The sequence below is a fragment of the Periplaneta americana genome, chromosome 6 (genome assembly GCF_040183065.1).
Source record: "Periplaneta americana isolate PAMFEO1 chromosome 6, P.americana_PAMFEO1_priV1, whole genome shotgun sequence".
Classification (NCBI taxonomy): domain Eukaryota; kingdom Metazoa; phylum Arthropoda; class Insecta; order Blattodea; family Blattidae; genus Periplaneta; species Periplaneta americana.
This window is the reverse complement of record NC_091122.1, coordinates 185,584,859-185,612,737: the sequence shown is the minus strand read 5'-3', so window position 1 is coordinate 185,612,737 and position 27,879 is coordinate 185,584,859. Positions and strand designations below refer to the sequence as shown.

The window sequence follows — 27,879 nt, the reverse complement described above, 5'->3', positions numbered from 1 at the left end:
TAATAAGCGATAATCATTTCATGAATTGTCCTTTCCTCTTGATTAAAGTCCTTGGATTTATTTTGATGCATCTGGAATCTGTTAGTCATGTCCAGAATATAACCTTTTGTCTCTCTAGACTTGAATGCTATGATGTCAATACTCCGAACGCTTCTAATGTCGGCTATTTCATGGACTTCTTCTTAGGTGGTTTACCCAAACCTCTCGAATCTTGAGCAGGAGACAACACGTTGCTTCGGGTTTAGACTGAAAGCAATTGTAGTCATCACATTGCCTCATCATTGGGGGTCGTTAGTTCTGTCTTACAATATTCCTACTCCGCCAAATTGTCAGTGTCCGGGCAATCTGACTAACCATTCAAACCCTATGCTGTGTATAATCATGCCAGATGATGGGAACTGCGTACGCCTTCTGTTGCAGCGCGAGGACCCCAAGTGTTCTGCTACATGACCAGCTGGTCCCAGAAGAGGCCCGGTTCGGGGAAGTTCACCCCAGAGAACGTGGATTCTCTGCTGTGCACTCACGTGATCTATGCCTTCGCGACACTCAAGAACCACAAGCTGACCGAAGCTGATGAAAAAGACGTGGAGATGTACGAGAGAGTGGTAGCACTGCGAGAGAAAAACCCCAACCTCAAGGTAAACAACGACTTTGATCAGACACACCAACGCGTAGCATTCTCTCTTGTACTCTGCTTTTGTCTATACTTATTTTTTTGAAAGATGGGACATGACAGTTAAGAGGCCGAGCTTGGAACTACAGTGCTATGTTGCCAATATGGACTACCATGCTCCCAGCTGATGGAAGCTAGCAATTGACTTTAAGATGGCTGACGTTAAAACATTCATTGACAGTTGACGCGAAGGTAAGAAAACAATACAAAAATCGACAGAGAATCAAAGACGAAACGTACCAATGCTAACATTGTGTGCACAATAAATGTCGCCAATAGAGCTATTAAGCACTCAAGACGTGGAAACGATAAGTTTGGCAACTCAACCGTTGTTACCATAGCAACAGGCCTACCACGCTATGTGACATTCAGTTGTTTTTCCGATCGCAACGCTCCTGTCATGTCCCATCTTTCAAAAAAACAAGTATAGTATTTGTAAGATAGGAAGTAACATGGCGCCTAAACGTATAATAATAATAATAATAATAATAATAATAATAATAATAATAATAATAATAATAATAATAATAATAATCATATTTATTTGTCAGAAACCAGTGTACAAGGCCTGGATATGACATCGTCAGGTTCGATAATATACACACGCACACATACACTCACACATGCACAAACAAACTTAGCACAAATAAATATAGACAAATAAACAATTATAAGCAAATAAACATACATAGTCAAATAAACAGACACTGAAAAATAAACAAAACAAACACTGAGAGATAAACAGAGTATGCTGTAGGTTAACACATTTATATAAGGACAAAAGGTATAATTAAAATACAAAGATACAAATTAAAATATAAAGAAAGGGTTACATTTCTAAAATACAATATTTACATCACACTCCATGAATTCATTCACTGAATAGAAAGGTCTGTTCAGCAACCATCTATGTATGCAGGACTTAAACCTATTTATTGGCAACTTTCTCGCCTCCAATGGTAGCTTATTAAATATATTTATGCCATTAAAAAAGCAGGTATTTGAGCTCACACTCAATCTGCACCTTCTGTAATCTAATTTATCTTTATTTCTAGTGTTGAAGGAATGTATATCCACACAGTGGAGGGAAGTTTATGCGTTTAAAGTAATAACACTAATTAAAAAAAGTTATATCCAATAAAGAACTCGCAATATACATCACAAACGCCAATCACAACTACAGCAACATAGACACTGACATGAAAGTACTACACATCCAGCCAAAAAAAAAAAAAACAGAAACTTGACACTCCTGAACAATATGAAATTTACAAACATACAAAAAAACACAGCCCCAACACATCCTGAACACTCAACTCAATTTCAAAACACACACCCTTTTCGACACAGTCATGAACACACCCAACCACAACAGAATACCAGAATATAGCGCGGGACCTTCACTAGGCTTTGGAAAATGAAGAATATCACTTCGAAACTAGTCAGCCAGATATTTTCCTCATATTAACACAGTAAAGAGTTATGAAGTTAATCACTGAAGAACTCTATTCATATAACACGAGAGGACACACAAATCGTCATAGAGAGGACATAAACTAAGCGGCAACAGAAAATAGCTCTTATATCATAGGAATAATTTTACATAACAAATTACCTAAATGTCTAAAAACTGTACAGAGTACCATAATACTTTTAATCTGAAACTAAAAAAATACTCATACAGACTACAAGAGTTATTGCATAGTTCATTTTCTTTCATGTATTATTGTCTACAGTTGTGTGTCTTTTTTACATTGTGTTAATTATTTGTAATAGTATACATATTTCCAATATTGTATTAATTATATTGTAGTTGTATTTTTGTTTATAAATATTGCATCACTTATTCTGTTGTTATTGTTATTATTATTATTATTATTATTATTATTATTATTATTATTATTATTATTATTATTATTATTACTTACTTACTGGCGTTTAAGAAAACCGGAGGTTCATTGCCGCCCTCACATAAGCCCGCCATCGGTCCCTATCCTGAGCAAGATTAATCCATTCTCTACCATCATATCCCACCTCCCTTAAATCCATTTTAATATTATCTTCCCATCTACGTTCCCAACTAACACTCTATATGCATTTCTGAATTCGCCCATACGTGCTACATGCCCTGCCCATCTCAAACGTCTGGATTTAATGTTCCTAATTATGTCAGGTGAAGAATACAATGCGTGCAGTTCTGTGTTGTGTAACTTTCTCCATTCTCCTGTAACTTCATCCCTCTTAGCCCCAAATATTTTGTCATTATTGTTATTGTTATTATTATTATTATTATTATTATTATTATTATTATTATAAGTACAATTTTAAGAAGTGCAGTTAATTGTGAGCAATGAAGAATTATTATTATTATTGTTATTATTACTATTATTATTATTGTTATTATTATTATTGCTATTGTTATTATTATTATTATTGTTGCTATTATTGCTATTATTATTGTTGTTGTTATTATTATTATTATTATTATTATTATTATTATTATTGTTATTATTATTATTATTATTGTTGTTGTTGTTGTTGTTATTATTATTGCTATTATTATTGTTGTTGTTGTTATTATTATTGTTATTATTATTATTGTTGTTGTTGTTATTATTATTATTGCTATTATTATTATTATTATTATTATTATTATTATTATTATAAGTACAATTTTAAGAAGTGTAGTTAATTGTGAGCAATGAAGAATTATTATTATTATTGTTATTATTACTATTATTATTATTATTATTGTTATTATTATTATTATTGTTATTATTATTGTTGTTGTTATTATTATTGCTATTATTATTATTATTATTATTATTATTATTATAAGTACAATTTTAAGAAGTGTAGTTAATTGTGAGCAATGAAGAATTATTATTATTATTGTTATTATTACTATTATTATTATTGTTATTATTATTATTATTATTGTTATTATTATTGTTGTTGTTGTTATTATTATTGCTATTATTATTATTATTATTATTATTATTATTATTATTATTATTATTATTATTATTATTATTATTATTATTTATGCAAAATGTCTATCAGTAAGTAAGTTAAATGGAATTATACATTTCCTGTCGACTCCTTCCATTTGTAGATTATTGATTGCACTTTTTTTCTATATAGATCTTGCTAGCTATCGGGGGATGGGCGTTTGGTTCAACCCCATTCAAGGAACTGACCTCCAATGTTTACCGCATGAACCAGTTCGTGTACGAGGCCATAGAACTGCTCCGAGACTACAAGTTCAACGGACTGGACGTCGACTGGGAATACCCGAGGTAAGACAGTTGCCATAATGAACAACAATGTCATCACGAGAGAAGAGTCCTAGATTTTTTAATTACTGTATTAGACCTTCACATTGAGACAAAGTAATGAATTGGATGTAATCTTTCTTGTACGTATGTTGTCGTGCATGTCTCAGGCACAATCTTGTGACATGCTACACCCTTTTCTTTCAAGAGTCCGCTCCCTGCTCTTTTTCCTACAGAAATAAATATCTTTTTCCCTCCATCCTTCCATTCTCTTTTTCTTCTGTAATTTCATTTGTCTCTTGAATTCACTCTGTCTTCTTTCCATTTTCGTTTCTTCCTTTCCTTTCTTCACTTCCTTTTTCTCGAATGCATTCATCCCCGAACATCTTAGAGACATAATGTAATTTACATACACTTTCAGTTAATATGACGTAGGTACGAACAAATCAACATACACAATTTTATTGATAAAGAAATTTTAAGGGGAGATGATGGTATTTTTTAAAACTTTTTTCCTGTTTGGTGTAAAATATTAATTTGTTGTATGTAAAGAGCTCATAGCTGTAGCAACTCAACCAAAAATAAACATTTTGAAAAAAAATTATTTGGGGGCCCAGATTTAAAAAAAAAATATACCCAATGCAGGATTTTACTAAAACCGATATATCTAAACCATTTTTAAAGGTAGATTCCTCCAGTTTTTTTCAATGTACTTGTAAAAGCATGCTCTACAAACTGTCTGTAACAGAATTTTGATATTAGTCCCTACGTTTGTAAAGTAAATAATTAAAAATTAATAACACTTTTCTGAATTCTTTTATTGCAAACAAACGGACGTATTTTTAAAATGAAATCAATTAACAAAATTCTGTTACAGAGAAAAGTTTCCTAATAGTCTAAAGAATGTGTGTTCTAAATTTCATGCATGTATCTTTAATAGTTCAGAAATTATTTCCATTTTTGTCTGGCAATGTAGCAAAAAAAATGAAGTTACCATAAACCGATAAAAGGGGGGGCGAGTGATTTAAAAATCCATAGCACAGGAAGTTTAAAAATGGCGTCTCAACATCCAATAAGGGCACAGATACCCACGAAATGTCATACAATGGATTCCACACATATCAAAGAGTATTTTAAAGATTTTTTTTTTAATTCAATTTATCGGAAACAACAATAAAAGGAGGCGAGTGATTTAAAAATCCATAGCGCAGGAAGTTTAACAATGGCGTCTGAACATCTGATAAGGGCACAAATACCCACAAAATGTTATGCTATGCATTCCACACATACCACAGAGTATTTTATGCTCGACCATGCCGAAATGTAGTAATTATACACCTAGTAGCAGTCCTTTAATGCATGTCATTAAAGTACACCTACTCATTAAAGTACAGGTCTTCAGCCAATGACAAGTCAGCTTTGTACCGTTATATTGATTATTATTCTCGGATATTCAATCGACAGACAATTAGCGAAAAGTCACGGAGGCTGGAAATCCAATACTGTCGCAGAAGGTTATGTTCTGTTACTATAATAATTAGCGTTAATTGTAAATAATATTCAAATAAATTCAATTTGTCATCTCGTTTTTCAATGTCTAATTTGATTTCAATGTTATATCAAAGTTAATATTTAGTTTACTCTGTAGGTTCTTATAAGCTATCAAGGTCAATGTGGACATCTGTTCCTCGGAAAAAATCAATACTTTCGCGTCTGCGCACATCTCACAATTTACGAGGTATTGCTCAAGGTCAGTTAGATACAAATAAAATGAATAATTTCAAGTTAGAAACATGGTCGAGCATAAAAAGTCGTATGAAACTCGCCTATAATGGTAATTAAGAAGCTCGTATGAAAATTATGAAACTCGCTTGCGCTCGTTTCATAAACATCCATACTCGCTTCTTAATTACTATCATTATAGGCTCGTTGCACAATGTACTATTAAAGAATTATTTTTTGTTTTTTGAAAATTTACTCATTTTTCACTAAAAAATACCATCCTCTCACCTTAATTTGAATTAACAAAACAATACTTTCATTTACAATAGTTACTTAAAAACCATTAATATACCAAAGGGTAACGTCTTCTTTTATTTGAGCAAAGCTTTAACTAGCTGGAATTTTATTTCTTAACGGTTTATAAAAGTGGAATATTTTTATATTAAAATTACAGTTCTCACTTTCTTTAGTAGTAGTACTCAGTAATTATTTTTTTCTCTGAAACTCGAAGTGGGGGCAGTTGCCTATCCCGCTCCCCTAAACGATGCCTCTGAGTAAGACGTTACGAATTATGCAGGGGAGCTGACGACCGTGCTGCCTACGTGAATCTGCTGAAGGAACTGAGGCTGGCGTTCGAGGGGGAGGCCAAGAGCTCCGGGGAGCCCCGACTCTTGCTTACAGCAGCCGTGCCAGCCAGCTTCGAGGCTATCGCAGCAGGGTGAGTAGCATGATAGTCCTGTTGCTTTCAGTTCCAAACGAGATTGCGAAGAGAATTGCGATTCCATTAGCAGGGCACTCTGTAAAATTTGTGGAGCTCTAAGATATGTCGGAAGAACTCCAATGCCCTCTTCCCTAAAGAGAAAATAGCTGAAATTTCGACCATTTCTAGTCAAATATTAATTTTCGAATAATTTGAAGGGAAAAAAATTCCGGGGCAGGGTTTCGAACCTGGGACCTTTGGCTGAGCGCGACAACGCTCTACCGACTGAGCTACCCACGAACTGTACCACACACCGGGTCTCACCAAGGTCCCGGGTTCGATACCCAGCCCCGGAACAATTTTTCCCTTGAAATTATTGAAATCAGCTTCATAGGGAGCTTACCTGAAAGCCAGATTTGCATTACTTTTTCGTTTTACTGCAGAAAATAAACTTAGAGACCCTAATCTGTGTGACCAAAGTTTCAGGACACCACCGCATTTGGAACTGTCAGTGATGACGTCATTTAAATGACTGCTCTCTTTAAAAAATGTCATAGTTGACTAGTAATATTGATTTGTCATATGACTGAATAAACAAACAATTTTATATTGTATTATATTGTATTATAACATTGACAGTCTGAATCATCACAATATGCTTTCTAAGTACCCTGGTAAGTTATGCTAGGTACGGTTTTGAGGTAATTGAACAGATTGCTACAGTTTTTCTTTGTTTACTATTAGACTACTTCTTTCGAACCAGTTGATTAATTGATTCATTGTGTCCTTTATATTTAATTCAACATTATTCTATCTTAGTGCACGAGATTACGTGTCCACTTCAGATTACATTAACACTTTTGGTGAAAGGAGTTAGTTAAAGGACCACTTTCGAATCTCTGTAATGTTCGTGAGGATGGTAAGCCTTGCAATGTTTGCAGTGCCCTCTGGTAACTCACAGTGTACTGTCTATAATAATAATAGTGTTTGAATGTGTTACACAGTTACGACGTGCCAGAAATATCCAAGTATTTGGACTTCATTAACGTGATGACGTACGACTTCCATGGCCAATGGGAACGTCAAGTGGGACACAACAGTCCCCTGTACCCGCTGGAGAGTGCCACTAGTTACCAGAAGAAGCTCACTGTTGTAAGTACACACTCTCAGTTTGCTTACCGGTATCTTTCAAACACGAGATTAGGTAAATAAGGCTTCATTCCGATAATCCAGACAAACACAGATATCCTGAAGAGGCTCACTGGCACTTGGGGAACCTTCGCTGTTGCACAGAAGGTTCAACTGTAATGACTGGGTTGTGGATTCATATTATGCACTAAAAATCATGTAAATATCCTGAAACAATCAATTAATATAAAGTATGCTTTGAAATAGAAAATATACATAAACTAATGTGCTATAACTACTAGTAGCAGTGGTGCAGAGGGGGGTGGGCACTGAGCTGAAGTCCACCACTCATTTTTAAAGCATGAAGAAATAATCCACCATTGGCGTTGCGAGTGCAACACTGAAAGAAAAATATCATACATCTTGATTACACAACTTTTAACACTGTATCACTTCGGAATATGTATGATAAGAACTTTCTTATGTTAAATTTTAACGTACCTTGTTAACACACAACACAAACAAGCTGCATTCCGAACAATGGTACACAGACTACTCAACATACCAATGAACCAACAGGATTACAACGAAGAGCTAAACACAATCAAATACATAGACAAGAAAACGGATACAACCCCAACATAATAGACAACATAATATGTAAGCCAAAACAAAACCACAAAAAACAGAAGAATACAACACACACACAAGAACACAAAAAATACATCACACTAACATACGAAAACAAAAACACACACAAGATTGCAACCTCATTCAAGAAATTAAATTACAGCATCGCATACAGAACAAATAACACTCTACAAAAACATCTCAACACACAATCAACACAAACAAACAAATACAACCACACAGGCGTATACAAACTCAAATGTAACACCTGCAACAACTTCTACATAGGACAGACAGGCAGATCGTTTCAAACACGTTACAAAGAACACATCACAGCCATAACAAAATTACAGAACACCTCCACATATGCAGAACACATCACAGATGCCAACCACACCTACAGAGACATCAACACAGACATGGAAATACTGCACATCCAACCAAAAAGCCAGAAACTCAACACACTAGAATAATATGAAATATACAGACACACGAAAACACACCCCAACGATATTCTCAACACACAACTCAATTTCAAAACACATACACTCTTTGACTCTACACTACGAACGCACCCACACAGGAAACAAGAGGCGCCAAGACCAACAATGACCAGTTCCGAAGATGACCGAAAATAGGTCGAAACATGTTAACGAAGTACGTTAAAATTTAAGACAAGAAAGTTCTTATCATACATATTCCGAAAAATATCACTTGGACGCAATAAATGAATATGAATATTACATTATTTGTTTCTACTGACAAAGACCAACACTTAGAATAGCAAATCCTTTATACTGTATTTCTGCTGACAGGTTGTTTTAAATTGACCGATGATTTTCAAAGAAATTATGAAGCTACCGTTCTCAACAAAATAACTAGATTAAGTACGGTAATTTATATGGAATCGATGTCTGTTGATTCATTCTGAAGAAACGGAGATGGCATTATACTTTATAAGAACTTTCGGGGAGTCTAAAAAGACTTTAAATTTCATAGTATTAAACTGTAATTAGGCCTGTTACCATCTTTTACATATGTTGCATGGAAGGTCTGGGCAAATTCGCCAAGTGATGTTCCAGAAGCTTGTCTCACCTTAAATTTCTGGCTATGCCGCTGACCAGTACCGGCACTTTATTTCATAATATCATGAATGTTAAATATTGTACTTCCTAGACAATGGTGGTTTGTGAGAATACTTAATAATTTCATTAATTTTGCATCTGAGATATTTTAGATTTTATATGGATTTTTAAATATTTTCGTATTGTTAATTTTGTGTATAATAATCAGAATTATGATGGTTAAACTCTGTATTTGGATGTAATATGCTGGAAGAAGTTTTCAAAAGAGTCACAAAATAGCAGAGGTATTTAGTTGTGCTAGAAGTGTAGCCTACTGGCTTTGCCTGGTAGAGGCAACTCAGCTAGCAACATCAGCCGTGTAGTCTAGTGCGTGCTGAAATGTGATTTAGTTGGTTTATAAGAGTTTTTTATGTTGTCAAGAAAACTTTAGTGGTGTTCTACTGGAAATGTTATGTTATGCTTGAATTTAAAATGTCCATATTTACCAATATCGTATTACTGTCTTTGTGTTAGTGCTGTATATCTGGAAAATGTGACGTGATAGAAATAAACTGATTTTCCCAATGAATTCAGCATCTCAAAATTAGGTAAATCCACTCATTTACACACCAGATACACGAAAAAAGTTTCAATTTGTCAAATAATGTTATTGTTACTGCAACTGTCTGGCATTTCAAACTAATGACTTATAATGTTTCCGTATGACAGTACTATGTCTGAAGTACAAAGAGCTTAAATTCTCTGGTTGATTAATTTCTTCCAGAAAAAAACAGCTCACAAATGTGTAGTAAATATAATTAATGTTGTTGTTGTTTTCTAATTCCAGGTATTTGACAATAAAGTCATTTGACCTCTTGCACTCCAATATTTTTCAAAGATATTGTCATGGTTAGCCACTGACGCACAGATTTTGAGGTGTTCTGAATCCATTTCTTGATTTGAGTTGCACAGTGGACAGTTAGGAGACTGATTTATTCCAATTCTATGCAGGTGTTTGGCCAAACAATCATGGCCTGTTGCCAATCTAAATGCAGCTACAGACAATTTACGTGGTAAATCGGGAATCAACTGTGAATTTTGATGCAGAGACTTCCATTTTTTCCCTTGAGATTGTGTTATCAAATTTTGTTTGTTGAAGTCTAAGTATGTAGATTTAATAAATCTTTTCACAGAGTAATACGTAGATTTAGTAACAGGTCTGTAAGTAGCAGTGCTGCCCTTCTTTGCTAAAGCATCCGCATTCTCGTTTCCCAGGATTCCACAATGGGAAGGTATCCATTGGAATACAATTCTTTTATTGAGTGATATTAATTGAGAGAGCATTTTATTTATTTCTGCTATTTGAGATGAAGGTGTGTGTCTAGAGACTATTGATAGAATAGCTGCTTTGGAGTCTAAATATAATGAACTAGCTTAAATTACCCGGCGTTGCCTGGGTTTTAAATTTTGGTCTATTTCTAAATAAACTGTATGTTAGACTTATCGGAGACCTCAGCAAGGGAACTATATAAAATCAAAATGAACCATATTTACTTATGTTTTCTCCTCCCTAGTGACGAATATTAAAGAAAGTGCCACTAATATCCAAAGAAACTGACTAATCGAAATAATTCCATCTCACCTACGAATAGGGTTTTAACAACATTAAGACCTTATGCTACAGGGATATTTAAGATATTTAACATTGTGATTGATGATAATATTTATCGTACCACGGCATTATGCATTATTAAGCCTTTCTGCCCACAATATATTTAATTTCCTTCAAGGCCAAACTACAATCTGTAATGGATGGATTCTATCAAATACATGGATTTCAGGGTGTTTTGCAGAAACAGAGACTATACTCATCAGAATTCACTCTCCTGGAGAAGGCAATGTAGAACACTACCACAACAGAAAATCCTATTTTTCTATAAACAGCCAAGTCATTAGTGACCATAACTTATTAATAAGAGACGGGTTAACAGTAACAGTAAAATAGGCTCTATATTATTATTGTAATATTATCACAAATATTACTGTAACTTATAATAATTGCTTAAAATCGAATGGCTATAATAGCAATACGTGGGATAAAAACATCATCTTCTTTCGTTTTTCCAGTTAATATTGCCACTCATATTACGTTTCGCATGAGTTTTTGACACAAATTCTTGTTAGTGCATAATTTTGGTGAGTCAATATTTCGCAATAGTAGGTCTACTATGGCTATTCAATATTAAGTAAATGATGTGGTAGCAATCCTTGTAGTTTCAAAGAATTCTAGAATTCAATTGGATAAAACAGTCTGCTCACTATCTACAAAACTGCATCGAGGAATTCATAATACGGTCCTGGACTGCGTAAAGATACTTATTGCATGAATTATCTAGTTTCAGCCTTCGTGATGTGTAACAACAATGTAATTTAATTTCGTGTTAAAATTTCCAAGGCCTCGTGAAAGTCTATGTTGAATACAACAGACAATAATAAAGAACAATTGACTGTAGAAGATTTTGCATTTTAATATAATACATGAATATTTGATCTATTTATTTTTATTTTTTATATATTTAATTAATTTAACTTCCATTTGCAGAATTTTAAGGTAGCCTATGTTGTTCTCCTGGTTATGAAGGTTAAATGTGCAAACTTTGGCACATATCGGCCAAAGCGTGTAGATTTGTATAGAGAACATGCACACACACACACACACACACACACACACACACACACACACACATACATACAAACCCACATTCAATTTTATATATTAAGATAGTTACACTTGTTTCAGCAGTAATTTAGTTAACAATAAGGTACCTACCAGGAAAGTGTAGGTAAGACTACTACACTGAAATAAAATCCACGAAACATTGTGAAGTGGTTGTCCAGCAACAAGATGAAACTTCAAGCAATTTTTGTGTTCTGATTATGGAAAATAATTTGTATTGTTTGCAGGACTTTAGTGCCCGCGAATGGGTGAAGCAAGGAGCGCCCAAGGAGAAGCTGATGATCGGCATGCCAACATACGGCCGCTCCTTCACTCTGGTGGACCCCACCAAGTTCGACATCGGAGCCCCTGCGTCCGGAGGCGGTACTCCAGGGAAATACACAGGCGAAGCTGGCTTCATGTCGTACTACGAGGTATGCATGGGGGAATAGCTTGTGCACACCAGTGGTAGATATCCTGCACTCCCATTGGTCCAGACCTAGCTAGTAGATTTAAGACTTTCCACCAAAGGACCGCATTTCGATTTCTGATAGCTTCTGCAGACTTTGTGACAGGAAATGAGGTTCTACAGAGTGTGCGAAAAGTCTGTATATCTCTGTCATCACTATAGATTTCCAATGATTTGGCATGCCTGGTATGTATGTATGTATTTATTCACGCTGCAGGGGGTATATACCCGGTGGCAGTGGTAACTAATTACACTCAATAATGACAATAATAAACTTATTAATTAAAAATACAATTAATAATAATACTAATAATTAATACTAACAATAATTAATAATAATAATAATAATAATAATAATAATAATAATAATAATAATAATAATAATAATAATAATAATAATAATAATAATAATAACAGGGAATATCCTCAATTAAATGTTGTTAAATGTTATGTTTTATTTAACGACACTCGCAACTGCAGAGGTTATATCAGCGTCGCCGGATGTGCCGGAATTTTGTCCTGCAGGAGTTCTTTTACATGCCAGTAAATCTACCGACATGAGCCTGTCACATTTAAGCACACTTAAATGCCATCGACCTGGCCCGGGATCGAACCCACAACCTTGGGCATAGAAGGCCAGCGCTATACCAACTTGCCAACCAGGTCGACTCCTCAATTAAATGAAGCACGACCACTTAAAATAACATTTAAAGTAAATCTAATTTGTATCTTAAAACTAAGATCGAACTAAAACCCACGAGTATGATATGTTCATATCTGCACAAGTACCTTTCAACATTACACTCATTTCGCTGTCAACTCATTTACTGCAATGGAACTACGACACATTTCACTGATTCTATCCTGATTTCACTAACACTTCAAAAACATTTCACTGTTCAAATACTTTGCACTGCCACTATAAACTATAAAGCTTCACTGACAGGAACACGTTTCACTTACACAGCACACTTCACTGACACGACATACTTCTTCACTGATACAACACACTTCACTGACACAACATAATTCTTCACTGATACAACACTTCAGTAACAAAATATCATTTACACCCTTTAAATACTGTGTATAATTACCGTCTATCAGTAAGGTCCTTAAGCCTATTTTTAAATACATTTTTGGTTGTTGGTAAAGCCTTTAGTAAGTCTGCAGGTAAAGCATTCCAGTCCCTGAGAGTACTATTGAGAAAAGAAAACTTTCCAGTGTCCGTCCTCTGTCTTCTTTCCCTCAATTTATATGAGTGGTCGTTCCTTGAAGAGTAATTTGGCGGCTGCAACCTATTTTTTATTTCTCTCCAGGCAGGCTCACCTCTCTATGTTTTGAACAGTGCGCATAATCGAATGGATCCGAAACATCCATAATCTTTGCACAGACGGATCTCCAGATCCGTTTGCTCATTTTCCTTGGCATTTGTGAGCTATTCAATTTAGATTTAAAACGGCGCAAAGAAGCATGCAACTTGCTTCTTAGCCATTTCCCAAAGAGAGAAGGTAAAATGAAAGTTATTTTTCTAGTGAATGTGATATTCGTCGAAGTTATGAAGACCTGAACTTTCCTTTTTCGTTCAAGGAGAAGTCACATTTCTATCAAGAAATTGAACAAAATCCACCTCACATTATGATATGGACAGGCATAACTGATCAACTCCTGTACTGTATTTTATTGATGGCTGGTGAATCAGACAACTTATGATTAACGAATGGTTGTTTGCTGAATTCCAGAGGAAAAACGTATCTAACAAGATGACTCACCAGGAGTGTGAAAATTGCTGTAACGAGATTTTCGCAAATAGGATTCATCTGGGATCTGAGAACTTTCCTTCACTTTTGACATGATGATCACGAAGCCAAAATCTCGCCACACGAATCATAAAACAGGGTGTCTGCAAAAGATGCTCTATTCCACACCGAGTTGAAGAATGCTGTGGGCAATATCTTCACGACTGTTGCACCACAAATGCTACGGAAAATGAGCAAACAGACCTGGAGACATCCGTCTGTGCAGAGACCGTGGAGACTGCATGCAGATGTTTTGGATCCGCAATAAGCAAGTCAGGTCATTTTAAATCTATACAGATGACGGGACTTTTCGCCGACTCAGTTGAATGAGTATTGTTTGAATTTGTAAGGAGGAGAAGGCAAGACTGAAACAGACATGTGATTGAAGTGGGTATTAATAAAAAAAAATTAGAATAAAATAAAACTGTAAGAGATAAGATGCTGAAGTGCAAAGGAGAACTAGGAAGACCGAAGAAGAGATGGGAAGATAAATAGTCATGGATCATCATTTTAACAGACATGCCATACCATTGACCCTTTCGAATGTGTCCTTCAATTATAGCTAATACGGTACTTATAGTAACTTTATTCTTCACCTGACATAATTAGGAACATTAAATCCAGACGTTTGAGATGGGCAGGGCATGTAGCACGTATGGGCGAATCCAGAAATGCATATAGAGTGTTAGTTGGGAGGCTGGAGGGGAAAAGACCTTTGGGGAGGCTGAAACGTAGATGGTAAGATAATATTAAAACGGATTTGAGGGAGGTGGGATATGATGATAGAGACTGGATTAATCTTGCTTAGAATAGAGACCAATGGCGGTCTTATGTGAGGGCGGCAATGAACCTCCGGGTTCCTTAAAAGCCAGTAAGTAAGTAAGTTATAGTAACTTAGGCAAATTTCCTTCCTTGTATGCTGGAACTATGACGAAATATTTATACATCTATCCATTAAAAATATCACAGATATTATTGAATATGTTATATTGTTACTGTAGACTATTATTATTATTATTATTATTATTATTATTATTATTATTATTATTATTATTATTATTATTATCAGTTATAGTCTGTGTCTACGAATCCAATAGTTCCAAGTTCGATTCTCAGAAATAAAAAGTGGATATGATCACCCTTCTACAAAGACTGGGTTTGTGATCCAAATAACTGACCCCTTACTGATCTAGTCCCAAGGCTAAAGATGTGCACAGTTCTTGTATATTCAGAATGTATTTACAATTACTGCAAAAAAAATGTGTGGAAGGATCTAAATTTAGCCCACGTGATTGAGATACAATGAATAAATTCATTTTCGCATTCAGTGTTAGTTGTAGGCTAAATTTAAATAACTGCCATGAAAAAAAAAGGAGATATATTTTGTCGTGTAATATTTATTGTATGAAAACACACTGTAAACACAAGCGAAATAGACTACTGGACATAATAGGATGAAGACTGAATGAAATTTAATAAAGTTAACTTTGTGATCATTTATTGTAGTAGTATGGTTTTCAATTGGATATATATTCGCTAAAGTTTGTACAAACCAAATGATAGTTTATCAATCGCCATTCTTATTTTTCTTGTGCATGCAATGCCTTGTGTACTGATGTTCATATTGTGTTATAGGTATGCGATTTCCTGCACGGTGAGAACACAACTCTGGTTTGGGACAACGAACAGCAAGTTCCATTTGCATACCGCAAGGACCAGTGGGTTGGTTTTGACGACGAGAGGAGTTTGAAGACAAAGGTATGTCTTGCTGACTTACAAAACATGAAGACTTCAAGAAATAACCGTGTTGCATTCTTCTTTGATGTGATTCCTACTTTATAATTACAATTATTGCAATTTTTTTAATTTATTTTTCTGATAGCTGTCCAGAACATAAAGTATATTGTTGTTGTTTTCTAATCCCAGGCGTTTGACAATAAAGTAATTCGACTTCTTGCACTCCAATATTTTTCGAAGATATTGTCATGGTCAGCCATTGAAGCACAGATTTTGAGGTGTTCCGAATCCATTTCTTGGTTTGAGTTGCACAATGGGCAGTTAGGAGACTGATATATTCCAATTCTATGCAGGTGTTTGGTCAAACAGTCAATCTAAATGCAACTACAGACGATTTGCGTGGTAAATCGGGAATTAACTGTGGATTATGATGCAGAGAGTTGTTGTGATGGGATAACATCTCCACTCATGTCATGTGTTTTTATAATAATTATTTACTGTCTGTTCTAGACAGATTTTAAATGTAGTATAAGTATACATATTGATTACACAACTTTTAACACTGTATCACTTCGGAATATGTACAGTATGATAAGACTCTGTGTTAAATTCTAACGTACCTTGTTTACATGTTTCGACATATTTATAGGTCATCTTCAGAACTGGTCGTTGTTGTATTGTATTGTATTGTATTGTATTTATTAACATTCCATGGTATTCATACATGCTTATAGCTAGAATATGGAACAAGTCAAAAAACTTAATACCTACTATTATAAAGTCCTAATTTATAGCCACAGTCTAGATGAAATATATACAGACGAGATTTACAATATAGTCTACTAGTACAACACAAAGTTTTAGTATCAATTTCATGAAGCGTTATTGAATGTCATGAATTCACCTACAGAATAGAAGGCGTGAGAAATTAGGTACTTCTTTAATTTGGCCCTAAATAATTTTATGTTTTGAGATTCATTTTTTATATCGATAGGGAGGCTATTACAAATTTTTACTGCCATATAACGCACTCCTTTTTGATAGCATGATAGACTTGCCGATGGAGTATGAAAGTCATTTTTTTGACGTGTATTTATGCTATGAACTGTTGAATTAGTTACAAAGTTTTCACAATTACATACGAGGAAGACTATTAATGAAAAGATATACTGGTCTTGGATCCTCTTATTTTGTTTCCTGTGAGGGTGTGTTCGTGTGGTATAATGTAGAGTCAAAGAGTGTGTGTGTTCTGAAATTAAGTTATGTGTTGAGAATTTCGTTGGGGTGTGTTTTCGTGTGTCTGTATATTTCATATTGTTCTAGTGTGTTTAGTTTCTGGCCAAACGAAATTCTCAACACACAACTACATATTCCGAAGTACCTAGTATAAGCGTTAAATAAAAATAATATATATATTTATTATAAACATTTCAAACAGGAATTTATAGTTCATGCATGAGACAAAAAAGATAGCCCACTGGCAGGTAAAATACTTACCAACAATGCTGCTTACTCTTGCAACAGCATTACTGTTCCTTTTACTCAATCGTAGAGGAAAGTTTTAATATGGGAAATGAAATTGATCTGTCTGTTGGCTGCAGCTGTTGTGATGGTGTTGGTTCACAGATGTCCTGGCTCAAGGAAGAAGGCTTCGGGGGCATCATGATCTGGTCCGTAGACATGGACGATTTCCGTGGACAGTGTGGAACTGGAAAATACCCGCTAATCAATGCCATGAGGCAGGAGCTGGAGGGCTACACAGTGAAGCTGGAGTACGACGGTCCTTACGAAGGAACTGGAGGAGGCGCTTACACCACCAAGGACCGTGAGTGAATCCATCTACTTCTATGTAAAGATATTAGTGACACAATAACATTGATGCAGCTGATGAATTTATTTTTATATTTCTTCAATTGAAATAACTTATAATTGCTAATAGAAAGCATTGGTATTTAAATATTACGATCTCGAAAAGACTTCAAACTCATTCAGTTCCGTTCTTCCTTACATAATATCTTTGTATTTGATAATTTTTCATAAGCCTAACCTCATACTTAGCAACTCATGTGTGTTAGTGAGTAATAGACGACTATTCATGAAACTCTTATTGTTTGTTTTTCGGAAAATTATTAAGTATTGTTATGTCTGTCAGATTCTGTAGAATACATTTTTTCCGCCATCATTTTCTTTGAGACAAGTTGGTCCTTAATGTAAGGGAAAGTCTACAAAAATAACACCAGAATCATATCAGGCCCAGCAAAAAGCATCTCAATTAATTTTATCAGAAGTGTGATGGAACCATTTGCTACAGTAAAATGTACTTTTCATTTTATTTACCTCAATGCCAGTTATAAAAAAGTGGGATCCATAAGCCAGTGGTGACAAAAAAACAGAACTACATCTCATGTTGCACAGCCCGATCGATATTACAGGTAACTTATCCATTATACAAACACATTTTTTTTTTCTTCGGAATATGTATGATAAGAACTTTTTTGTGTTAAATTTTTAACGTACCTTGTTAACATGTTCCGACCTATTTTTGGTCATCTTCACATTTTTTTTTTTTTTTTACTCCTCAAAGATAGGGTGCGTAATGCTTTATCAGTTTAAATGAAATGTTTAACCATAATATGCACATGATTTTTGGTTTAACATACACATTTAACATACACATATGAATATGAAAACCATTCTCTCTGCTATCCGTTCTGTTCACTTGTGTCTTTATTACATTCAAACGTAACAGGATCGCCAACATCTAATTGCTGTTCAGCTGAACAAACTAGTTTGCCTCGGTAAATATTTTTATCGCAGACAATATTTAAGCTCTTTATCCTTCATTTCTATATTTTTCGACATAACTTTCTGAACAAATTCCTTAATTTTTACAAATTTTGTAGAGTAACATTGTTATATTGACTAGTAACAAGTCCTAAAAATTTTAGACTTCTATCTGAAATAGTGTTGTTGTTTTTTTGTTTAAACTGTGATTTTCTAAAAATGTCATTTAAAGCTTATATATAGGACTATGTAATGTGTGTGTACATACCTCAAATTGTCTAACTTCAGAAGCTAGGTAGCCTACCAGTCTTTCTTCTCTTCCAAATTCCTAAGTCCTTTCAACATCACATCACATTCCAGAGTGAGACAAGTGCCCATGAGCTTGGGGCTTGCACAGATACCAACTAGTCCTGTCATCACTTATACAGCAGACATGGGAATCGCGCATATCTTCTAGAATTTCTTCTTCACATTTCTCCTCTAGTCAGTGACATTTCAAAACTTTGAATATATGTATTGTCATAATTACCGGAGTTCAAGAGAAGGTGCGGGTAGCGTTCAGAGAAGACGTCAGGATGCGAAAAGTATGATGGGTGAAGAGATAGTGATTTCATCACCACAAGGCAGTATTTTATCGTTGACGGGTACATTTAAGGGCCAAAAAAGTTATAATCTTAGAAGTTGGTGCATGAGCGGTAAGAAATAAATAAAAGGTCTGAATGAAATTACAACAGGAAGTTTGGTGATTTAATTTCGTAAATCGTGTTTTAGTGTGATGAAAGTGTTTAGGGGATCATAGATATAGAGATAAGTTAAGAAGTTATAAAATTGAAAAAAGATGTTGGGAAATTAAAAAGTGGCTAGTTAATAAATATAGTTACGGAATGAAGTTTACTGTAAAGAAGTAAATCTTAGAAAGTGATATAGTGAAGTTTATGAAAGATGATCTTAGTGATAGTATTTACAATTTTCTATGGTTTTTTTCTGAGTGTTGATTTTGTTTAAGAAATGAATGATCAATCTAAAGTGAACTAGATACTCATGTCAAGATTTAATAAGATTATAATGACGTGTATTAAGTAGAAAAAAGATTCCAATGTGTATAACCGGGTGAAGTGTTACGAGTTAGATGTAGTGTAGAAAGACGGAATTATGTATAAATTTAGTTAGCAAGATTAGAATGCTGAAAGGAACGTAAGTGTGGAAGGAACAGATGGTGGACAGTTAAGTTAATAGCGGGAGTAGATGAGTTATGAGTTTAACAGGCTGTCAAGATTGCATGCTATTTGTAGGTATATGTAATAGAAAGTTATGGTGAAACCCGTATACATAAGTTGTGGTACACCATAACTAATATAAATATTGATGACAAATAAATATCTATCTATCTATCTATCTATCTATCTATCTATCTATCTATCTATCTATCTATCTATCTATCTATCTATCTATCTATCTATCTATCTATCTATCTATCTATCTATCTATCTATCTATCTAACTATCTATCTATCTATCTATCTATCTATCTATCTATCTATCTATCTATCTATCTATCTATCTATCTATCTATCTATCTATCTATCTATCTATCTATCTATCTATCTATCTATCTATCTATCTATCTATCTATCTATCTATCTATCTATCTATCTATCTATCTATCTATCTATCTATCTATCTATCTATCTATCTATCTATCTATCTATCTATCTGTCTCTCTGTCTGTCTGTCTGTCTGTCTGTCTGTCTATCTATCTATCTATCTATCTATCTATCTATCTATCTATCTATCTATCTATCTATCTATCTATCTATCTATCTATATATCTATCTATCTTCCTGTCTGTCTGTCTATCTATCTATCTATCTATCTGTCTGTCTATCTATCTGTCTGTCTGTCTGTCTACCTACCTACCTACCTGTCTATCTATCTATCTATCTATCTATCTATCTATCTATCTATCTATCTATCTATCTATCTATCTATCTATCTATCTATCTATCTATCTATCTATCTATCTATCTATCTATCTATCTATCTATCTATCTATCTACCTACCTACCTACCTACCTACCTACCTACCTACCTACCTATCTATATATCTATATATCTATCTATCTATCTATCTATCTATCTATCTATCTATCTATCTATCTATCTATCTATCTATCTATCTATCTATCTATCTATCTATCTATCTATCTATCTATCTATCTATCTATCTATCTATCTATCTATCTATCTGTATAATCATAATTAAAAAAGAAAATGGACACTTTTAGTATCGTTTAGCTCTGGTTTAGCAGTGCGGTAACAATCTTTTCATAAAGAATAACATTACAGCTACTTCAGTGAGTTGTGAAGAGGAGGATGGACACATCTCATATCATCCTGACAAGGCGGACTGCACGATGTACTACATGTGCGAAGGAGAAAGGAAGCATCACATGCCTTGTCCTTCCAACCTGGTGTTCAACCCCAACGAAAACGTCTGCGACTGGCCAGAGAATGTGGAGGGCTGCATGCACCACACCCAAGCCCCCCCTACGGCCAAGAGGAAATAGGCAGACGCAATGAGTTGTAGGTAAAAACTGTACATGGTAAATGATAGGGAAGACAGTCAAGAAATTGGAAATATTTGAGAGGTTTCTCAATTTGCCACTGCCTAGAAGTGAGTGTTCTTACATCTTCTATAGTTCGTATAGACATTGCAACAGTGGTTGTCAATAAATCTATCTATCTTGACAATAAAAAATTAGGCAATATGTTCGATGTAAAGACTTAAGGTGCTTGACAAACTACATAATTTTCTAGACAAACAACTATACGTAAAATTGTTAGGTTATGAACTACTATCGCTTTAATACACTTCGATCACTGCACCTCGAGCCTCACATTACAGCAACGCGATATTTATTTTGTAGTAATATAAAGAAATCCGAATTCAGTAACATAAATTTGTTTGCCTTTTCTTAAAGTAGGCCTACGTTTTTTAATCTTTTACAAATATAAAATTTTATGACCAAAAATTACCAAAAAAAAAGTATATATAATAAATATCTGGATTTGCAATTTTATGCAAATTCCTATGTTATAGTTTTAAGAATTAACAATCGTCTTCATGTATACTTTCCATTGCAATGTTCGTGATGTTATTTGATCTTCTATTGTTATACCAAGAGGACGCAAGGATTTGTGTTATTCCAGAAACACGCTGTAACACAATAATTTTCGGAAACCTTTATTAAAGTAGAATACAACTAAGTTGAAATGAAATTATTTTGTTAATAACCGACTAGAAGGTACGTGTTGTGTAGCTAATTTAATGAAATGAATGTATTGATGTTATTAGCCAGTTCTGGCTTGTACCTATATGTAAGGCTATTTTGAAGGTGAAAATGAAAGTGGATAAACCAAGTTTAGTGATGCAGAACAGAGGGATGTCTTTATTATCCATATTCAAATTATTTTCTTGTCTAATACATTTTAAATTGAACGAAAGTCCTTCATGCCACATATTAGGTACGGTATATAGCTATTCACTGTTCCTCAGTGCAAAAAGGAAATTCTTCTGAAGGGACAGGAATATTTAATATTCAGCCATACGTATTAAAATGGAAATTTAAACTTTGATAAATGTCTTGACTAGAGGAAATAAGGCTTGAAGTCCATTATTTATGCAATACAGGGCAATTAAATTCGTAATATACTATTTGCAGTATTGTTATAAATTAAATACTTGCCACTATAGCAAAAATTAATTATAATTGCTAATATATGAAGGGTACACGGGAAAAACAATGAATATCAAAATTCCGTAAGAATGATGTCATTATCTAATTCAAAAGAGTACGACAAAATTTAGTGTTGTTCTCATTAAAACTGGTGAAAAGGAGAATTATCACCGCATGTACAGTCATCCTTTCCTTGATTTTCAATAGGAACAGCAATAAATTTTGCAGTTATATAATGAATTAGATCATTATCTCACCCTCATGGAAATGTTTTTCCCCTGTGCTCTTCATATTTAGATATTTAGATTAGAATAATTCGAAGGAAAAAGTAGACCACTATCATTTCTTCGCCCTTGAAGACAAGAAGTGTTTTTTTAGCTTTATTTTTGGAATTTCTTTAAGTACTGATTTGTCCTAAGAAAATTATTATTTTACTATTAAAAGCTCATCTGCATCACTTTATCTAAACGAAGGACCTGATGATAGAAATATGGAGATTATGGGCACAGTTACAAAGAGCCAAAATTTGTTGTCAAGACAGGCTTGCTGTGCCATCAAAAAAAACAAATGCTCGTTACTGTGCTATTCCTCTTGTACATAGCAACGAACTACACGAAAAATACTGCAATAATAGCATAATAATTATTTGATGTGAGCGAGATAACGTCTTGTTAAATACAATTACGTTCATCATGTTTAATTGCAGTGATTCTTACCTCTTAAACTGACCTCCATGCAAGGCAGTCAGTGCAAAGAGGAAATCATTGCCAACAGAAGATGGTTTACGTGAGTTGGAAGGCGACAGTTGGTTAACGCACAATTCTGCTGACAAAAGAAGGTTGTCTTAGGGAAGAGCGTGATGGTGATTAAAATGTACAGGATAATATTTTGTTGTGTATGGAGTAAAATGTGTAAATAAGCAATAAAAAGTATTATATTTTAAGAAAGAAGTGTTTTATTTATTTTCCTAAGCTAAAGCTAAAAATGTATCACAAACTAATAAAAATTAGTAATTAAATATATCTTAATATATTGTTTAGAAACTTTTAGTCCACACCTGTGGAGTAACGGTCAGCGCGTCTGGCTGCAAAACCAGGTGGCCCAGGTTCGAATCCCGGTCGGGGCAAGTTACCTGGTTGAGGTTTTTTCCGGGATTTTCCCTCAACCCAACACGAGCAAATGCTGGGTAACTCTCGGTGCTGGATTCCGGACTCATTTCACCGGCATTATCACCTTCATTTCATTCAGACACTAAATAACCTGAGATGTTGATACAGCATCGTAAAATAACCCAATATATATAAAAAAAGAAACTTTTAATATACATATTTTTGTGTTTTGTAATTCTCGTGTAAATGATAAGAAATGTAATAATTTGAGGTATCTTAATTTTAATTTTACAGAGTGATTCATTAAAAACAGAAAATAGGGAATGGTCTACAAAACATTTTGTTTTATTTTTGCTTGTTTCACTGAATCACCCTGTATATTCCTGAACATTCTACAGCGTGATTATCTAGTCCATGGTTGTGGCCACTAAAATAATTATGCTCTTTCCAAGGAGCATACATTAATCACTGTAACAATGGTAATTCTTTTATTGCCATGTGTGTTCGTTCATTGCTTGGCAGAGCAATGTACTGTGATTAAATTTTACTTCAAACCATGAAAACTATCACAGAAATGTGAAGAACTGATGCATATGCATAGCGATAACTGATAACATTTTGTCTTGCACAGATCTTGTAACAGTTGGCAGGTTGCCATGGAGACAAGAGTTGCTGCATGATCATTTTGTTCAGTTTCCAATGAAAACTCGTGCTGTGGCTGGAATTGTTCACCCCAGGTTTGTTTTCAAACACCAAAGTGGACAGTCAGTATTATTTGGATGTGACGAAATATCAGCACACGTGCTTATGCCTTGTCAGTCTCTAGAAGCCCTGGGCTGCTGTTATCCATAACAACTGCTCAGCAGTGTACGGCGAATGTTTGCAAAGGAGAGTTTTTCAGCAACGTGCAAACTGATGTGAACAACCAATTGACTTCTTGTATTCTTGCAAGCATGACGTCGACCCTATGCTCAGGTGAAGTGTAATTATATTGAAAGTTATTAAAGGATAACATACACCTTCCACCCTTAAAAATTTATATGTTTTATAGATTATATTCCTTCATATCCTTAAATCCTGTTTTGATTAAATTTTATATAAATGTCCAAAAATTGCTTTTCCATATAAAATAAAAAATATTTGCCTACATAAAAAGTTTTTGGAATTGTGAATTTTCAACAGTTTCATTTTGTAATTTATACCAAACTGTTACTAAAAAAATTACTTCCAAGATTAAAAAAAAAAAAAAAAATCAGTAATTTTGTCTTTGCATTATATATCATGAACTGTAATATACTCTACTATGATATATCATAATATATGTATAATTTAAATTATATATTACTAAATGTACTATAATAACTTATAATGCAATGTAAATATCGAATAGATACTCTAATATAATGTACCTGAGAAACATTTTCTTTAAGTTGTATTAATTTATGGTAATATATCATATCATGTTATATTATATTATATTATATTATGTATTAACAGGATGACAATAATGCATTTAGTGAATTGGCTTTGAGAATTAGCTACAAAATTTGCCACGAAATTGCAAAGGAATTGAAAACATTCAACGAAGGTGAATTCATCAAGCGATGTTTAATTATATTGGCAGATGAACTCTGTCCACAGCAAGTAGGGGAAGTGGAAGCCATACGCCTGTCTCGTAGAACCGTGGTGAGGAGATTGCAGTATGTGCGTATGGGTTATGTAAATAAGCCTAATGATTTGTGTGTGTGCATAGAGCGAAGTTTATTCCATTAAATTAATAAGAGTGTTACAAAGTCTGTACTGTACAATGGATTGATGTAATGTCCTTATAAACTATTATGTACTGACAGACTGAATGACTAGAACAACTGTGGCTCTTGTTACATTAATGCAGGGAAGGTAGCTGTAATGCGAGTCCACCACTGCGTGAGCGTTCTGCTCCGGCTTGCCTTGCGGAGCGAGAGCAGCTCTGGCAGAATAAATGAAGCCGCTCTCATGCCCGGCCCTGCCTTACTATATACTACCTTTAATTTCTTTTGTCGCAATAAATACATGCCTGTTATTTGACAAATGCACTATGCTTGTATATTTGTGTGGTGTGTTTGTTATAGTATGATAGAGGGGTATGAGTGAAATGGATGTCCACTGAGGAAATCTACCCAAACCTGTGCTCACCACAAATTCCTCTTGGAATTGCCCAGCTCTGAATCTTAACATCTTGCAGGATATCTTAATAATGGCATGCCGTGGATTTTGATTTAGTGGCATGCAACAGACAACATCCTAAGTTGTAAGTATGGTTACTTTCTTTTGAACATTAAGTATTTCTTCTTAAGGTTAGTTACGTTAAGAGTTTTCTCTTTTGAAGGCAACAGTGTTAATGATTTTTCCTGAAGGCAGCTGTTTTAATAATAATAATAATAATAATAATAATAATAATGGTTTATTTAACCTGGCAGAGTTAAGGCCGTACAGCCTTCTCTAACCAGGAGTAAATCTGCGTTACAAAAAACACTACAAATTTACTAAGTACACTAGGTTTTTAACGTTCTTAAAAATCCATCTCATTGTATGGGATTTAGGAATATAGACAGAATAGCAAAAACTGATGAAGACATTAATATGCTATTTTTTACAAACTGGAATCATTATTTGTAGTTGGTCACATAGTTTCTTAATACTTGCTGTTTATACTATACGAGTATATATGGGTTCCCTATTGGGCATTAGTCACGTGAACAATAAACTTTGACTAAAATCAAAGTAATGTTAATGTACAGCCTCAGAAACAAAATTTGCGCCACCTGAATATGAGCATGCGCAGATGTCATAACTGGAACTTGAAAAATTCAGGTGACCCAAATTTTGTTTGTCTGTACATGTTAATCATATCTCATTAAAATTCTGTTGTTGTTGTTTTCTAATGCCAGGCGTTTGACAATAAAGTCATTTGACCTCTTGCACTCCAATATTTTTCAAAGATATTATCATGACCAGCCAATGAAGCACAGATTTTGAGGTGTTCCGAATCCATTTCTTGGTTTGAGTTGCACAATGGGCAGTTAGGGGACTGATATATTCCAATTCTATGCAGGTGTTTGGCCAAACAATCATGGCCTGTTGCCAATCTAAATGCAGCTACAGACGATTTTCGTGGTAAATCGGGAATTAACTGTGGATTTTGATGCAGAGAGTTCCATTTTTTCCCTTGGGATTGTGTTATCAAATCTTGTTTGTTGAAGTCTAAGTATGTAGATTTAATAAATCTCTTCACAGAGTAATACGTAGATTTAGTAACAGGTCTGTAAGTAGCAGTGCTGCCCTTCTTTGGTAAAGCACCCGCATTCTCGTTTCCCAGGATTCCACAATGGGATGGTATCCATTGGAATACAATTCTTTTATTGAGTGATATTAATTGAGAGAGTATTTGAGTTATTTCTGCTGTTTGAGATGAAGGTGTGTGTTTAGAGACTATTGATAGAATAGCTGCTTGGAGTCTGACAATATAACTGCATTCTTAAATTTATTGATGTGGCATAGAAGATTCCTGAGACTTTCACTTATTGCAATGATTTCACCATCAAAACTTGTTGTTCCATATCCAAGTGATCTATAAAGTGAGAAGAGACAGCACGTAACACCTGCACCTTGTTCTCTGGAGATCAAGGATCTGTCGGTGTATAAATGAAGCCAGTTTTGTGGAGGGTACCTAATATTAATTGTCTCTAAAGACAATTGTTTCAGTATTTCTTCTGTTAAATTTAGATTATATTCTATATTTAATAGAGTTAAAGGGTTTGGTTTAATTTGTAAGTTTTATTTTAAATTCGGGATATTGATTTTCTGTTTTAATTCTTGAACAATGGATATGAAACTTTTTTGAGTTTTCAATCTACAGAGAGGACAAATTCAAAATAAGGAGACATTACTTCAAAATACTGTATGTGATAACCATATGTTAATATCATTGTTGTCCAGTGTGTCAGGATCTTCTTTTAACATGCCACTTTTAGAATTCGTCAATTCTGAAGTAACTTGATACAAGATTTGTATTCATCCAAGCCTCTACCTATTCATGTACTTAACTTTGATTTAAACGTTACTCTTTCACTCACAAATTACTTTGTACAATTCAGAGTCACAAGATAAGGGGCGTTGGTATAGTACCAGTCTGGGATTCTGCCTTAAAAAAAAATTAAACTATAGTTAAAGAACTATGTTCCGGTCACTAAGCATTCATTTTTTAATTTAATTTCCTTCACTGTATTACATGAGCATTGAAGCTTTAAGATGTGGAACAAGTCCAGAGTTATACAATTTTTGGCAAGATGATGTGA

At 34.2% G+C, this 27,879-nt stretch overlaps 1 protein-coding gene across 1 annotated transcript in view; it reads left to right on the top strand.

Moving 5' to 3' along the window:
- Positions 1–23,383, top strand: part of Cht7 (chitinase 7) — a 290,200-nt gene extending 266,817 nt beyond the window's left edge. Inside the window, exons 10-17 of the mRNA XM_069829723.1 lie at positions 421–638; positions 3,818–3,972; positions 6,248–6,388; positions 7,375–7,522; positions 12,157–12,342; positions 15,812–15,934; positions 17,540–17,738; positions 21,043–23,383. Of these exons, the coding sequence (XP_069685824.1) occupies positions 421–638; positions 3,818–3,972; positions 6,248–6,388; positions 7,375–7,522; positions 12,157–12,342; positions 15,812–15,934; positions 17,540–17,738; positions 21,043–21,263 (1,391 nt within the window). The 3' untranslated portion in view covers positions 21,264–23,383. The remainder of the gene's footprint in view (positions 1–420; positions 639–3,817; positions 3,973–6,247; positions 6,389–7,374; positions 7,523–12,156; positions 12,343–15,811; positions 15,935–17,539; positions 17,739–21,042) is intronic.
- Positions 23,384–27,879: the final 4,496 nt, after the last annotated feature.